The 16,918-nt window shown below is 44.6% G+C and overlaps 1 protein-coding gene across 2 annotated transcripts in view; it reads right to left on the reverse strand.

Moving 5' to 3' along the window:
• Positions 1-16,918, reverse strand: part of ZNF81 (zinc finger protein 81) — a 746,478-nt gene that overhangs the window by 36,449 nt on the left and 693,111 nt on the right. For both annotated transcript variants that reach the window (XM_060408023.1, XM_060408024.1), the window contains exon 6: positions 143-202. In XM_060408023.1, the coding sequence (XP_060264006.1) occupies positions 143-202 (60 nt within the window). The remainder of the gene's footprint in view (positions 1-142; positions 203-16,918) is intronic.

A 16,918-nucleotide genomic window follows, 5' to 3' on the forward strand; every position in this document is an offset into this window, starting at 1 on the left:
CTGCATTAACCAAGCCACTGCATTTCAAGGGCAATCCAGCGTCTTTGGCAATATGGCATTCTACCTGGATGCTATGGTAATGGCTTTTCCCGTGCACTCAATCAGTTGTGTCTACTGAAGGGTCAGTTACTGTGTCACATACCTGAGCTAGGGCACCAGCTTCCTGATTGCCAAGGAGTGTCAGTGCTTTGCAAGCTGGGATCTGGAAGACAGTAAGGACAGACTCAGGCTCTTGCAGGTGAGCCCAAATGTCTTCGCATATCCTGACTCCACAAGGGCTTGTTCATGATTATCTACCCCTTGGCTTTCCATTGTGCAAGTCATAGAGTTAACCCCTTTAGAACAGCCCAATTGTCAATGCAAAGGACTAATAGTCAGGCATCATGAGTGATCACCAGCTGAACTGCTCTGAGCTCAGCCCACTTAACACTTCCCAAGGAGCATATGATTTAGTCTGGGGCAAGGCCAAGGAATCTATTTTTACTATACTCAACTGTATTGCCCTCATGTCATCAGCAAATTAAACCAATATCATGTGTGTTAATATCCACTTAATGGCACCAATCATAAAATAGATAACCAATGGGAATTTGCTGTATGACTCGGGGAACTCAAACAGGGGCTCTGTGACAATCTAGAAGGGTGGGATGGGGAGGGAGGGGACATGGGTGTACCTATGGTTGATTCTTGTTGATGTTTGACAGAAAACAAAATTCTGTAAAGCAATTATCCTTCAATTTAAAAATTTAAACAGTATAGTTCATGTATCTTTTTGAAAAGCGATGCCTCGAGCTTTAATCTGCCTCAATAATATTTTTGGCTCTTAAAGGCAGTTTGCTGCTCTGATCCCCAGTTCCACGTGGACTTGCTTCCACAGATCATGCTAGCCACCACTCTCCATCACTGCAAATGAGCTTTCCACAGAGTCCCTCTTATACTAACCACTCTAGGATCACTGGTTTGGGGGGCAGTAGAAACAGTATACATTTGGGACATCACATAACAATGAAAAGACCAGAGAGAGCTATGTCCACATAAACTAGCTGTCCATGAACTGGAACTCTTGACTGAATCTTACCATAGTTTAGGAGCCATGGTGTTAGATAACCATATAGCCCTAAATTACTTATTGGTTGCTTGTCTGGGGATGAGGGTGGGGTCCTGCATACTTGCCAATGCATCTCTCTGCATGTGAGTAAATAACACCAAGTTTTACTGAAAGTCAGGGATATATACCATAGAGGTCATAATATCACTCTACTGACTAAACATATTGAACAAATAAAATCTTTCCTGATTGATTCTCCTGGGTTTCCCTACTAAATTGGCAGACTTGGCTGTGAAGGGGCTTTGAAATTTGTTTGTGTCTTTATAGAATTCTGGGTCTTGAGGATGCTTTGCACTGACTCCAAACTCATGTCTTAAGAAATAACATACAGGGCCTTTCCTGGTGGTTGCGAATCCACCTGCCAATGCCGAGGACGCTGGTTCAATCCCTGGTCTGGGAAGTTCCCACATGCCGCAGAGCAACCAAAGCCCCATGCACCACAACTACTAAGCCAGTTCTAGGGCCCATGAACCACAATTACTGAGCCCCTGTGCTGCAACTACTGAAGTCCACATGCTTACAGCCTGTGTTCTACAACAAGAGAAGCCACTGCAGTGAGAAGCCTGTGTACTGCAACAAAGACCCAGCACAACCATAAATAAATAAATCTTAAAAAAAAACAAAAACAAAAAACTAACATACAACTCAGGTTGCAAAACAACATGGGACCGGGGGATGAACTGTTACATAAATGAGACAAAGATGGCCCAAGTATACTAGCCCTATATTGTTCACTTTTTCACAGCAGGCCAATACCCTTAGCTGAAAAGTTGCTGGTGCCAAACTCAAATTTTTACACATGCATTTGTTTTAAATATAGCTCCAATAAGCAGACTTTTAGCCATTTAGAGCCTGTCTGCTTTGTATACTCCTCAAAATTACAGGCAACATTTGCTAGCCATTTGAAAAGATAAATCCTAGGTCTATAAAAGATCCCAAACCACTTGTGCTCCTTAGGGTGCTTACACAGAGACTTTCTACCTTGATATAAGTCCCCTCTTAGATACCCCTCACACTGGAGTTTCCTTGTCCTCCCCTTCTGAGTGGCATGGTTCCTAGATGTCAGGAAACATCTAACAGGCTTCCTGTGTGCTGTTTTGGATCTGTCATGAATCCTCTGTTTCTTATTAATTCCTGAATTAAGTGGAGTGGCAAACTGCTCCTGGGGCTAAGGAATACATGCATTTCCTTCATTAGTTTTTCCATACGGTGATAAGTAACTATTTACAACCCTCTTCCTTTTTATGAACCATACGGTAAAATATGGTATGGATTGCCTTATGTTTCCTTGATAATTTGTAAGTCTGGACTTTTGATCTTTATCTTTGCTGAACAAAGCTACCTTGTAAGACAGTATATATACCCACATTATGGTGAATAAAACACCCTTGTTCCATCAGAGCTTGGGTCCCCGTGTCTTTCTTTCTGTGTCTCTCTCTGGCTAATTCTCTGGAGCGTAGAAACCCTTTGTGCTCACTCTCCTGCCTGGGCTTCTAAGACCCTCGAGAAGGCGCACTGTGCCTTCATCCTCTTGAGAGGGCACCCGGTGCCTTCGTGAGCGATGCAAGCCTTGTGTCAAGAGCTTTATTGGTTTTCTGCATAAACCAGGGTATATCAGCCTCTCTCTCTTTTACTTTCTTATCGTTGACTCTGGACCACCAGGTTCTGGTCCATTAAAGGACCTCAACACCTGGAAGGTCTTCAGCTATGAGGACATCCTCTTGCCTGTATCCTTTCAAAGCATTATTTTAAAGCTGTTGTGTGCTTCTACCACTTTGTCGCCAGACTTTTTTCCCTTGACCAGACCTGAAAACTCTTAAAAAAAAAAAACTTTATATTTTGTTCTGAGGCATAGCTAATTAACAAACAATGTTGGAATAGTTTTAGGCGAACAGCAAAGGGACTCAGCCATACATAAACACGTATCCATTCTCCCCCAAACTCCCCTCTCATCCAGGCTGCCATATAACACTGAACATAGTTCAATGTAGGTCCTTGTTGGTTATCCATTTTAAATATAGCAGTATGTACATGTCCATCCCAAACTCCCTAACTATCGCTTCTGCTTGACCCTCCCCCTCGCCTGGCAACCATAAGGTTTTTTCTAATTCTGTGAATCTGTTTCTGTTTTGTAAATAAGTTCAGTTGTATCACTTTTTAGATTCCATATATAAAGGATGTCATTTTCTCCTTCTCTAACTTCACTCAGTATGACAGTCTCTGGGTCCGTCCATGTTGCTGCAAATGACATTACTTCATTCTTTTTAATGGCTGAGTAACATTCTGTTGTATATATGTACCACATCTTTATCCATTCCTCTGTCAATGGACATTTAGATTGCGTCCATGTCTTGGCTACTGTTAACAGTGCTGCTATTAACACTGGGGTGCATGTATCCTTTCAGATCATGTTTTTCTCCAGAAACACGCACAGCAGTGGGACTGCAGGGTCGTATGGCAACTCTATTTTTAGTTTTTAAGGAACCTCCACACTGTTTTCCATAGTGGCTGTACCAACTTACATTCCTACCAACAGTGTATGATTGTTCCCTTCTCTCCATCATTTATTGTTTGTAGATTTTTGGATGATAGCCATTTTGACTGGTGTGAGGTGATATCTTATTGTAGTTTTGGGTTGCATTTCTCTAATAATTAGCAATGTTGAACATTTTTTCATGTGCCTCTTGGCCATCTATATGTCTTCTTTGGAGAAATGTCTATTTAGGTCTTATGCCCATTTTTTGATTGGGTTGTTTTGATGCTGTTATGTATCATGGACTGTTTGTAAATTTTGTCAGTTACTACTACTACTACTGCTAAGTCACTTCAGTCATGTCTGACTCTGTGCAACCCCACAGACAGCAGCCCACCAGGCTCCCCTGTCCCTGGGATTCTCTAGGCAAGAACACTGGAGTGGGTTGTCATTTCCTTCTCCATTTTGTCAGTTAGATATTTGCAAATATTTACTCCTCATCTGTAGATAGTCTTTGTTTATTATTTCTTTCCCCTCTGCAAAAGCTGTTGAGTTTAAGTAGGTCCTAATTGTTTATTTTTGCTTTTATATCATTTATTCTGGGAGATAGATTGAAAAGATATTGCTGTGATTTATGTCAGAGAGTGTTCTGCCTATGTTTTCCTCTAGGAGTGTTACAGTGTCAAAAAGAGACATGACTATTAATGTGTGATCCTAGATTGGATCCAGGACCAGAATTGGTAAAAACAAATGAGATAATATATGATACTGATGTTAAATTTCCTGATTTAAAATTACTACATTGTATTCGTGGTTGTTATGGACTGACTGTTTATGTCCCTCAACAAATTCATATGTTGAAGCTGTAACCCCATGGTGTGGTTGTGTTTGGAGGTGGGGAAAAAGGGAGAACAAGATGGAGGAGGAGTAGGTGGACCTGGAATACATCTCTCTCCATGGATACATCATGAATACACTTTCAGACAAAGAAAATATTGCAGAACACCATCTGAGAGTGGGCATGAGTACCTGGTTGCCAGAAAAGAATACATAGACCCATGCAAAATTTGGTAGGACGAAGGAAGGAAGTGGGGAAAAGATGAGAGTGAGCAGGACTGGACCTGCACCTGGCAGGGGGTGGCTGTGTGTGAGAGGGACTGAAGCAGGGATTAGATCCCCACACTGGGGCATTGTTTGGAACAGAGAAGCATTTGAGGCTGAGAGTGAAGCAGCTGATCTGTGACAGTCTGAATGGAATGAGAATCACACAAACAATCCTTGTCACAGCCGCACATAATGTTGGACAGGGATACAAGTCCCTTAGAAAGCACAGTGGCTGGGAGTTGGAGCATAGGTATTGGAGAGCAATCTCAGGGTGAGGTCTGCTGTTGACTGTAGGGAGATGGCCCGAGGGGATGTGAGGGAGGAGATCGTGGAGGGAAATGCTTCTGGAGGAAAACCAGGCAGCCTTGGAAGCAAGGCATTACTGCTGAGTCACGTGCAGGGGGTGGAATATTCACTGTAGCTTCTCTCTCCCCAAATGCCAGCACCAGCAGCTGAACAACAGAGAAAGACCCCAGAGAGGGTGGCCCGTTAAGTGCCTGATGCACAGAGTAACAGGGAAGGATCCTAGCAAGGGTGGCCATTTAAGCACCTGACACGCCAAGCAACAGAAAAGGATCACAGCCTGGGGGAACATTTAAGCACCTGAAATGACAAGCAATAGACAAGGACCCCAGCCAGGATGGCCCATTAAGTGCTTAAGGTGCCGAGCAACAGAGAAGGACCCCCAACTAAGGGGGGAGGTGTCCCTTAAGCACATGACACGCCAGGCAACAGAGAAGGATCCCGGCCAGGGTGGACATTTAAGCACCTGACACACTGAGCAACAGAGAAGGACCCCAGTCAGAGGAACCCTTAAGTGCCTGGTGTGCCAATAGAAAAGGACCCCAACCAGAAGATGGAGAAGGGAATGGAAACTCACTCCACTATTCTTGCCTGGGCTATCCCATGGACAGAGGAGCCTGGTAGGATACAGTCCATGGGGTTGCAGAGAGTTAGGCACGACTTAGCGACTGAACAACAAAAACCAACAAGGAGGACATTTAAGTGCCTGCTGCGCCAAGCAGCAGAGAAGGACCCCAGTCAGGGTGACCATTTAACCTTCTGACGCACGAAGTAATAGAGAAGGACCCTAGGCAGGAAGGCCATTTAAGGGCCTGTCATGCCAAGCAACACAAAAGGACCCCAGGCAGGGAGCCCTTTAAGTGCCTGACATGCCAAGCAACAGAGAAGGACCCCCCCAACTGCAGGTGGGGGGCCATTTAAGCACCTGACACATCGAGCAATAGGGTTGGGACCCAACCAGTGGGTCCTTTAAGTGCTTGATGCACCAAGCAACAAAAAAGGACCCCAACATGGGTGGCCATTTCAGCGCCTGATGCACTGAGCCAAAGAGGAGGAGCCCAGCCAGGGGCACTTATAAGTGCCTGATGTGTCAAGTAACAGAGAAGGACCCCCAGCCAGGGGGCCCTTTAAATGACTGACACGAAAAATAAGACACGGACGCCACCCAGTTTGGCCATTTAAGTGCTTGATGTGCTAAGCAACAGAGTAGGACCCCAAGCAGGGGGCCCCTTATGACCCTGACACAGAGGACACAGAGAGCAGTAGGGAAGGACCCAAAACGGGTGGGGGTGGGGGGACGGGGGTGGGCTTTAGTGCCTGATGCACCAAGCAACAGAAAAGGAACCCAGACTCCAACGGGGTGGGGGGGGGCCCTTAAGCACCTGACACATTGAGCAATAGGGAACGACCTCAGCCAGGGGGTCCCTTTAAATGCCTGATATGCCAAACAACAGAGAAGGACCCCAGGCAGGGTGGCCATTTAAGGGCCTGTCATGCCACGCAACACAAAAGGACCCCAGGCAGGGGGCCCCTTAAGTGCCTGATGTGCAGAGAAACAGAAAAGGACTCCAGGCATTGTCCCCTTTAAGTGCCTGACATGCCAAGTAACAGTGAAAGACCACAGTCGGGGGCCCTTTAAGTGCCTGACACGCCAAGCAACAGAGAAGGCGCCCCCCCCCCAACTGCAGGTGGGGGCCATTTAAGCACCTGACACATCGAGCAATAGGGAGGGACCCAACCAGGTGGGCTCTTTAAGTGCCTGATGCACCAAGCAACAAAAAAGGACCCCAACATGGGTGGCCATTTCAGCGCCTGATGCACTGAGCCAAAGAGGAGGAGCCCAGCCAAGGGCACTTATAAGTCCCTGATGTGCCAAGTTAACAGACAAAGACCCCCAGCCAGGGGGGCCTTTAAGTGACTGACACGAAAAATAAGAGACGGATGCTTGCCAGTCTGGCCATTTAAGTGCTTGATGTGCCAAGCAACAGAGTAGGACCCCAAGCAGGGGGGCCACTTATGCCCCTGACATGGAGAGCAGTAGGGAAGGACTCAAACTGGGTGGGTGGGGGGCACGGGGGCGGTATTTAGTGCCTGATGCACCAAGCAACAGAAAAGGAACCCAGGGAATATGTCCATTTAAGCTCCAGACACACCAAGCAACAGTGAAGAACTTATGCCAGGGGGGCGGGGGGGGGGTCATTTAAGCACCTAATGAACTGAGGAACAGAGAAGGACCCCAGTCAGAGGCCCTTTAAGTGCCTGACACGCCAAGTAATAGAGAAGGACCTCAACCAGGGTAGGCATTTAAGTGCCTGACACTGGAAGCAATAGAGAAGGACCCTAGCTAGGGTGGCCATTTAAGCGCCTGATGCACTGAGCAACAGAGAAGAACCCGTCAGGGGGCCTTTTAAGTACCTGACATGCCAACTAATAGAGAAGGACCCCAGCCAGGGTGGCGATTTAAGTGCCTGTCCCTCCAAGCAACAGAGAAGGACTCCAACCATGGGGACCCTTTAAACACCTGACACACTGCGCAACAGAGAAGAGTCCCAATGGGGTGGGGGCGGCCCTGAAGCACCTGACACACTGAGCAATAGTGAACGACCCAAGTGACCATTTAAGCACCTGACAAGCTGAGCAACAGAGAAGGACCCCCCAGCCAGGGGGGGGTCCCTTTAAATACCTGATATGTCAAGCAACAGAGAAGGACCCCAGCCAGGGTGGCCATTTAAGTGCCTGATATGCCAAATCATAGAGAAGGACCCCACTGCCTGAATGGGCCAAAGCAACAGAGATGGACCAGACAAAGAGGCTCTCTGATTGCCAGCTGCTAGAAGCTAAGAAAAGAGTAATAGGGCCATCGTTCCTTTGGCTTAGGCAGTCCATGTGCCTGCACACTTGGTGCCACCAGGGTCCCTGTGATCCAAGCATCTGTGCCACTTCCATGCTCAGTCCTCACTGTAAAACAGCTGCCAGAGACTAGAGAAAAACCTAATAGCAGCACACCTCCTGCACCAATAGCCATTGATGCCCCTGCCATACGCAGTATAGCCAGGGTCCCTGTGACCCAAGGAACCATACGACCTCCATGCTCGATCCTCATTGGGACAGAGCTGCCAGAGGCTAGAAAAACCCTAAGAGCACCATATTTCCTGCTGCCCTAGCTGCTGGCTCCCCTGAGTACCTGGTGCTGCCAGGGTTCCTGCAATCCAAGCCGCTGCACCACCTCCACACCCAGTCCTCACTGGGGCTGACTCAAGTCTTCCAGGGCAGCCTCAGGAGCAAACCCCTGTAGATGACTCACATGCATAGATGCACATAAAACCACAATTTAAGTCCAGAAGCAGTGTGGCTAAGGAAGAGGACCCAAAACTGTCCCACCAGCTGTACAAGCTGCAGATGAAATCCACACTGTTAACTCGGCAGACTCTGTGTCTATGGAATATATAAAAGGACAGTGAGCATTCCCACAAAAGAAAACACAGTAGCTCTGGCAGCTGTGGACATTGGATGCAAGAGCACTCAAGAACAGGACCAATCAGAGTCTGAGCTGCCCCCACAGCAGGTCCCGAGACCAGCCCAGTATTGGAGGGCATCCTAAGGAGGTGAGGTGGACATTGACTAACAGCAAAGGAAAGGATGCTGACAGCTGAGATCCAAGAAAACATTTATTATTATTTTTATATTTTGATTTGTTCTGAAGTTGTATCTGGATTTTTTTCCTTTTTTCCCTCTTGCTGTAGTTGTTGGTTTTTTTAGTACTACTAAATTCATTTAAGCTTTTGAGAGTTTTTTAAATCACATTTTTTATTTCCTTTATATACTGCCTCTGCATTGACCTTCTGTGGTTCTGTGGGGTTTTTTTCTTTAAAAGGTTGTTTTAAATTTATTATTTTTTATATTTATTATTTTGTTTGCTTTCTTACTGTTCTTTATCTGGTGTAGTTATTCATATATACAAATCTTTTAAATCTACACTCTATTTAAGTTTGCTTTTATATTCTTTCTTTTTGTCACCATGTTTGTTTCTTGTGCTTTCATAGCTGTATTCCCCAGTTGGCACCTTCCTTTGGTTTTGTTTTCTGGTTTGTGCTTTAGTTTTGTTTTTAACTGGATGATATTTTTGGTTTCCTTTGCTTGCCAGGTCAATCTCTTGTACTTTCTTTTTTGGACTGTTTTGCTTTTTTTAATATGTGTGTGTGTATTCCATTATTTTTGTTAATATTTGCCTGATTTTGTTTGTACTTATCATTTGTCTGGGATTAGTCTTTTGTTTCTTGTTTTGTTTTCTTGTGTTTGTTTTAATCCTCTTTAATGCCATAACCGGCCAATGCATTGTGCTCATGTTAGTCTTTGGAAAAGGAAAATGGCAACCCATTCCAGTACTCTTGCCTGGAGAATCCCATGGAGAGAGGAGCCTGGTAGGCTACAGTCAATGAGATCACAAAGAGTCTGACATGACTGAGCGACTTCACTTTCACTTTCAATCACATAACAGAAAGTGAAGACGAACTAAAGAGCCTCTTAATGAAAGTGAAAGAGGAGAGTGAAAAAGTTGGCTTAAAGCTCAACATTCAGAAAACGAAGATCATGGCACCTGGTCCCATCACTTCATGGGAAATAGATGTGGAAACAGTGGAAACAGTGTCAGACTTTTATTTTTCTGGGCCCTAAAATCACTGCAGATGGTGACTGCAGCCAGGAAATTAAAAGACACTTACTCCTTGGAAGGAAACTTATGACCAACCTAGATAGCATATTCAAAAGCAGAGACATTACTTTGCCAACAAAGGTCCATCTAGTCAAGGCTATGGTTTTCCAGTGGTCATGTATGGATGTGAGAGTTGGACTGTGAAGAAAGCTGAGCGCCGAAGAATTGATGCTTTTGAACTGTGGTGTTGGAGAAGACTCTTGAGAGCCCCTTGGACTGCAAGGAGATCCAACCAGTCCATTCTGAAGGAGATCAGTCCTGGGTGTTCACTGGAAGGACTGGTGCTAAAGCTGAAACTCCAGTACTTTGGCCATCTCATGCGAAGAGTTGACTCAGTGGAAAAGGCTCTGATGCTGGGAGGGATTGGGGGCAGGAGGAGAAGGGGACGACAGAGGATGAGATGGCTGGATGGCATCACGGACTCGATGGCCGTGAGTCTGAGTGAACTCCGGGAGTTGGTGATGGACAGGGCGGCCTGGCGTGCTGCGATTCATGGGGTCGCAAGGAGTCGGACACAACTGAGTGACTGAACTGAACTGAATGCCATAACAAACCACTTGTGGAATCTCAGTTCCCCAGCCAGAGACTGGGCCCTGAGTCTGTGGAGTGGGAGTGCTACTTCCAAGACCCTAGATTGCCAGTGAACTCCTAACCCTCAGTACAGTTCAGTTCAGTCGCTCAGTTGTGTCCGACTCTTTGCGACCCCATGAATCGCAGCATGCCAGGCCTCCCTGTCCATCACCATCTCCCGGAGGTCACTCAGACTCACGTCCATCGAGTCCGTGATGCCATCCAGCCATCTCATCCTGGGTCGTCCCCTTCTCCTCCTGCCCCCAATCTCTTCCAGCATCAGAGTCTTTTCCAGTGAGTCAACTCTTCGCATGAGGTGTCTGAAGTACTGGAGTTTCAGCATTAGCATCATTCCTTCCAAAGAAAACCCAGGGTTGATCTCCTTCAGAATGGACTGGTTGGATCTCCTTGCAGTCCAAGGGACCCTCAAGAGTCTTCTCCAACACCACAGTTCAAACGCATCCATTCTTCGGCGCTCAGCCTTCTTCACAGTCCAACTCTCACATCCATACATGACCACAGGGAAAACCTTAACTAGACAGACCTTAGTTGGCAAAGTAATGTCTCTGCTTTTCAATATACCATCTAGGTTGGTCATAACTTTTCTTCCAAGGAGTAAGCGTCTTTTAATTTCATGGCTGCAATCACCATCTGCAATAATTTTGAGGCCCCCAAAAATAAAGTGTGACACAGCTTCCACTGTTTCCCCATCTATTTCCCATGAAGTGTTGGGACCGGATGCCATGATCTTCATTTTCTGAATGTTGAGCTTTAAGCCAACTTTTTCACTCTCCTCTTTCACTTTCATCAAGAGGCTTTTAGTTCCTCTTCACTTTCTGCCATAAGGGTGGTGTCATCTGCATATCTGAGATTATTGATATTTCTCCCGGCAATCTTGATTCCAGCTTGTGTTTCTTCCAGTCCAGCGTTTCTCATGATGTACTCTGCATATAAGTTAAATAAGCAGGGTGACAATATCCAGCCTTGACGTACTCCTTTCCCTATTTGGAACCAGTCTGTTGTTCCATGTCCAGTTCTAACTGTTGCTTCCTGACCTGCATACACATTTCTCAGGAGGCAGGTTAGGTGGTCTGGTATTCCCATCTCTTGAAGAATTTTCCACAGTTTATTGTGATCCACACAGTCAAAGGCTTTGGCATAGTCAATAAAGCAGAAATAGATGTTTTCCTGGAACTCTCTTGCTTTTTCCATGATGCAGCGGATGTTGGCAATTTGATCTCTGGTTCCTCTGCCTTTTCTAAAACCAGCTTGAACATCAGGGAGTTCACGGTTCACGTATTGCTGAAGCCTGGCTTGGAGAATTTTGAGCATTACTTTACTAGCATGTGAGATGACTGCAATCGTGCAGTAGTTTGAGCATTCTTTGGCACTGCCTTTCTTTGGAATTGGAATGAAAACTGACCTTTTCCAGTCCTGTGGCCACTGCTGAGTTTTCCAAATGTGCTGCTATATTGGGTGCAGCACTTTCACAGCATCATCTTCCAAGATTTGAAACAGCTCAACTGGAATTCCATCACCTCCACTAGCTTTGTTCATAGTGATGCTTTCTAAGGCCCACTTGACTTCACATTCCAAGATATTTGGCTCTAGATTAGTGATCACATCATCATGATTATCTGGGTCGTGAAGATCTTTTTTGTACAGTTCTTTCGTGTATTCTTGCCACCTCTTCTTAATATCTTCTGCTTCTGTTAGGTCCATACCATTTCCGTCCTTTATCGAGCCCATCTTTGCATGAAATGTTCCCTTGGTATCTCTACTTTTCTTGAAGAGATCTCTAGTCTTTCGCATTCTGTTGTTTTCCTCTATTTCTTTGCATTGATCGCTGAAGACAGCTTTCTTATCTCTTCTTGCTATTTTTTGGAACTCTGCATTCAGATGCTTATATCTTTCCTTTTCTCCTTTGCTTTTCGCCTCTCTTCTTTTCACAGCTATTTGTAAGGCCTCCCCAGACAGCCATTTTGCTTTTTTGCATTTCTTTTCCATGGGGATGGTCTTGATCCCTGTCTCCTGTACAATGTCACGAACCTCATTCCATAGTTCATCAGGCACTCTATTTATCAGATCTAGTCCCCTAAATCTATTTCTCACTTCCACTGTATAATCATAAGGGATTTGATTTAGGTCATACCTGAATGGTCTAGTGGTTTTCCCTACTTTCTTCAATTTAAGTCTGAATGAGCCACAGTCAGCTCCCAGTCTTGTTTTTGCTGACTGTCCACTTCATGGCAAATAGATGGGTAAATAGTGGCAGACTATTTTTGGGGGCTCCAAAATCACTGCAGATAGTGATTGCAGCCATGAAATTAAGACACTTACTCCTTGGAAGAAAAGTTATGACCAACCTAGACAGAGTATTTGAAGAAGGCAATGGCACCCCACTCCAGTACTCTTGCCTGGAAAATCCCATGGATGGAGGAGCCTGGTAGGCTGCAGTCCATGGGGTTGCTAAGAGTCAGGCACAACTGTGCGACTTCACTTTCACTTTTCACTTTCATGCACTGGAGAAGGAAATGGCAACCCACTGTTCTTGCCTGGAGAATCCCAGGGACAGAGGAGCCTAGTGGGCTGCCGTCTGTGGGATCGCACAGAGTCGGACATGACTGAAGCGACTTAGCAGCAGCAGCAGACAGAGTATTAAAAAGCAGAGACATTACTTTGCCGACAAAGGTCTGTCTAGTCAAGGCTATTGTTTTCCAGTAGTCATGTATGGATGTGAGAGTTGGACTATAAAGAAAGCTGAGTGCCAAAGAATTGATGCTTTTGAACTGTGGTGTTGGAGAAGACTCTTGAGAGTCCCTTGAACTGCAATGAGATCCAACCAGTCCATCCTAAAGGAGATCAGTCCTGAATATTCACCTGATGCAAAGAGCTGACTCATTTGAAAAGACCCTGATGTTGGGATGCCAGGGTCCAGCCCCGGTGGATCCAGGGAATTCGAAGGTGGGGATGGCGTTGGCGTCCTTGGAAATAACTTATTTAATTACAGATAGAAAATCAGCAGAGAAAAAGAGGCTGAATAACTTGGTTCACATGGAGTACCAATCACCACCTACGTAGGCCGCAGGTATCTTCCTGTTCTCCCGAAGGAGAGGAGACACTGAGGCCCTCCCGGTCTGATCTTAGAAGCCCAGGCAAAATTAATAGGCTTGGTGGGTTCCCATGCACCAGATGGGAATTCAGCCAGAAAATAGTAGGAGAGAAAAAGGGGCTGAATAACTTGGTTTACGTGGGATACCAATAAAATTCCAAGACAAGGAATTTGCACCATCTACGTTGGGCCACCGGTGCCACTTGAATAACGGAAGGTGCCCCTCCTCGGGCTCTTTCTCACGTGGGCTTGAAAACCGGGGCAAATAAGTAGACTTGGAGGGCACCCACGCTCCAGATGGGAATTCAGCCAGAAAAACGGGGAGCAGAAAAGAACGACATGAGGGAATCAGTCTTTCCAGAAACTGATGCAATTTCTTTATTTTTGGGTTTGCTTATATACCTTCTGTTACATATAGGGATGAATACAGAGTCACGCGGAGGTCTGCAGTCCTGACCTTTATCAAAATCAGGTGCTTCACATAAAAAGGTCTTAGAGATTTTACATCATCTTCTGGCCATGAGATCTGCTGACATTTTATGATCCTTTCTTTCTGATAATCAAAAAACTTATTTTTTCCCAGGGCGTTTTTTCTTAAACCAGGCACCACCCTCCAAATAAAGTTACATTCCTATAGGATGAGGGTGTAGTGAGTTACAATCAAGAAAGGAATTTATTTAACCCAAGGTTAATATGATTAATCATAAAGGTTAATGCTTATTTCTCCTATATGCTTAAAGGTTAATACTTATTTCTCCTAAATGCTAGTTATATTCATCATAAGGGCAGGGAACATGGAGATTTAGCAGCAAACATCAGCCCAACAAATGAAAATCCTTTCACCAATGTTCCCCTTAAGATCTATTTAGTCTTAAGATAGTGACAAAGTTACATTTTTACATAGCAAGGACACAGTGATTTATAACAAAGTACAGTGATCTATTACAAAAGAGAAAATTCATTAACTCAAAAAGTCTAGTATTGCTAACCTTAAAAACTACTATATTTCCTTTTCTATATTCCAAATACATTGATTAATATATTCCCAGGTGCCTAAGGATATGGAGGCCTGGTGGCAATCATTGACTCAACAATGAGAAAAGCCCTATGCTAATTAAGACTCTCAAAATACTCCAAAACTCTCTGTGTTTATGGTTGAGAGATAGTAAACAATCATGTGCCTAGTGGCAGGAGTATGGATAATCCTGTCACACAAGCTAGTCTGTCAGTAGAGAGGTTGACCTGAGACATCCTTGTCCCACCCAGGGCAGGGAATTAGCAGCAATTATTGACATAACAAATGAAAAAACCCTTCACCAATATAATTCCTAACCAACCCATTATACTAATTATTTCTAACTCCCCAAAAGAATTTGCCTTTAGTAAGTCTAAAACATCTCATGCCCCTCAGGTTGGGAGGCTGTAAACAATCACATGTGGCCGGAGGAACCTATACAGGCGGGCTAGATAACCTTCAGAGGAGTCCTTAAGCTGAAACACTCTTGTCACACCCAAGAATTTTTATTGACTTGGAGCTGCAAGTTAACTCCTTCTCTGAGAGAAATGGTTATGGGGGAGAGCCCCCATAAAGTCAGAGGTGTAGGTGAGAGCATAAAACAGACTCTGGTTTTGGGGTAGATGCTCAGGAACAGGGGGTTTCCTGAGGCTTGATCACGCCTTTGCGTATGCCAAGCCTCCTTCCTCATGACCTTTGCCATGGGCAGAGTTCCTCACGCTGGTCCCTGGCACTGGGGAAGATTGAAGGCAGGAGCAGAAGGGGACAAGAGAGGATGAGATGGTTGGGTGGCATCACCAACTCGATGGGCATGAGTTTGAATAAACTTCAGGAGTTGGTGATGGACAGGGAGGCCTGGTGTGCTGCAGTCCATGGGGTCTGACACAACAGTGACTGAACTGAACTAAGGGTGGTGCCTTGATCTAATAGGATTAGTGTCCTTATAAGAAGAGATATCAGAGAAGGCTCATGCTCACTGTCTATGTGCATCTAGCCAGGAAAGGCCATTTGAGGAAACAATGAGAAGACAGCCATCTATAATGCAACAGGATAGAAAACCCAGAAATAAGTCTATGCACCTATGGTCAATTAGTCTATGACAAAGGAGGCAAGACTACACAATGTTGGAAAGACAGTCTCTTCAACAAATGGTGCTGGGCAAACAGGACAGCCACATGTAAAAAAATTATTTTAGATCATTCCTTAACTCTATACACAAAAATAAACTCAAAATGGATTAAAGACCTAAATGTGAGACAGGACACTATAAAATTCCTAGAGGAAAATAGAGCAGAACACTTTCTGACATAAATCACAGCAACATCTTTTTCAATCCATCTCCCAGAATAATGGAAATAAAAGGAAAAATAAATGGGACCTACTTAAAAGCTTTTACACAGCAAAGGAAACAATAAACAATGAAAAACTACAGATTGGGATAAAATATTTGCAAATGATGTGGCCTATAAGGGATTAGTCTCCAAAATTTACAAACAGCTTATGATGCTTAAAGTGAAGTGAAGTGAAGTTGCTTAGTCGCGCCCGACTCTTTGCAACCCCATGGACTGTAGCCTACCAAGCTCCTCCATCCATGGGATTCTCCAGGCAAGAATATTGAAGTGGGTTGCCATTTCCTTCTCCAGGGGATCTTCCCGATCCAGGGATTGAACCCAGGTCTCCCACATTGCAGGCAGATGCTTTAACCTCTGAGCCACCAGGGAAGCTTAATAGCATCAAAAAAAAAAAAACAAAAAACAAAAAAAACAACCCACTCATAAAATGGGAAGAAGACCTGAATAGACATTTCTCAAAAGAGGACATACAGATGGCCAAGAGGCACATGAAAAGACATTCAACATTGCTACTAGTTATTAGAGAAATGCAAATTAAAACTACAATGAGATATCACCTCACAGCAGTCAAAATGGCCATCATAAAAAAATCCACAAATAATAAATGCTGTAGAAGATGTGGAGAGAAGGGCACCCTCTTACACTATTTGTGGGGATGTAAATTGGTACAGCCACTATGGAGAACAGTATGGAGGTTCTCTAAAAAACTAATAGTGCTACCGTATGACCCTGTAATCCCACTCCTGGGCATATATCTGGAGAAAAACATGATCTGAAAGGATACATGCACCCCAGTGTTCACTGTAGCAGTATTTACAATAGCCAAGACATGGAAGCAACCTCAATGCCCATTGACAGAGGAATAAATAAAGAAGATACAGTACATATAAAAAATGGAATATTACTCAGCCATTAAAGAGAATGAAATGCCATTTGCAGCAACATGGACCTACAGAGTGTCATACTGAATGAAGTTAGAGAAGGAGAAATATCATGTGACATCACTTATATGTGGAATCTAAGAAGAAATGATACAAACGAACTTACAAAACAAAAATAAGACTCACAAACTTAGGAAAAAAAAAAAAACCCTTATGGTTGCCAGGGGGAAGGGATAGTTAGTGCCTTTGGGAAGGTCAAGTATACACTGCTTTATTTATTTTTTTAATT

This window comes from Ovis aries, chromosome X (assembly GCF_016772045.2).
Source record: "Ovis aries strain OAR_USU_Benz2616 breed Rambouillet chromosome X, ARS-UI_Ramb_v3.0, whole genome shotgun sequence".
NCBI lineage: Eukaryota > Metazoa > Chordata > Mammalia > Artiodactyla > Bovidae > Ovis > Ovis aries.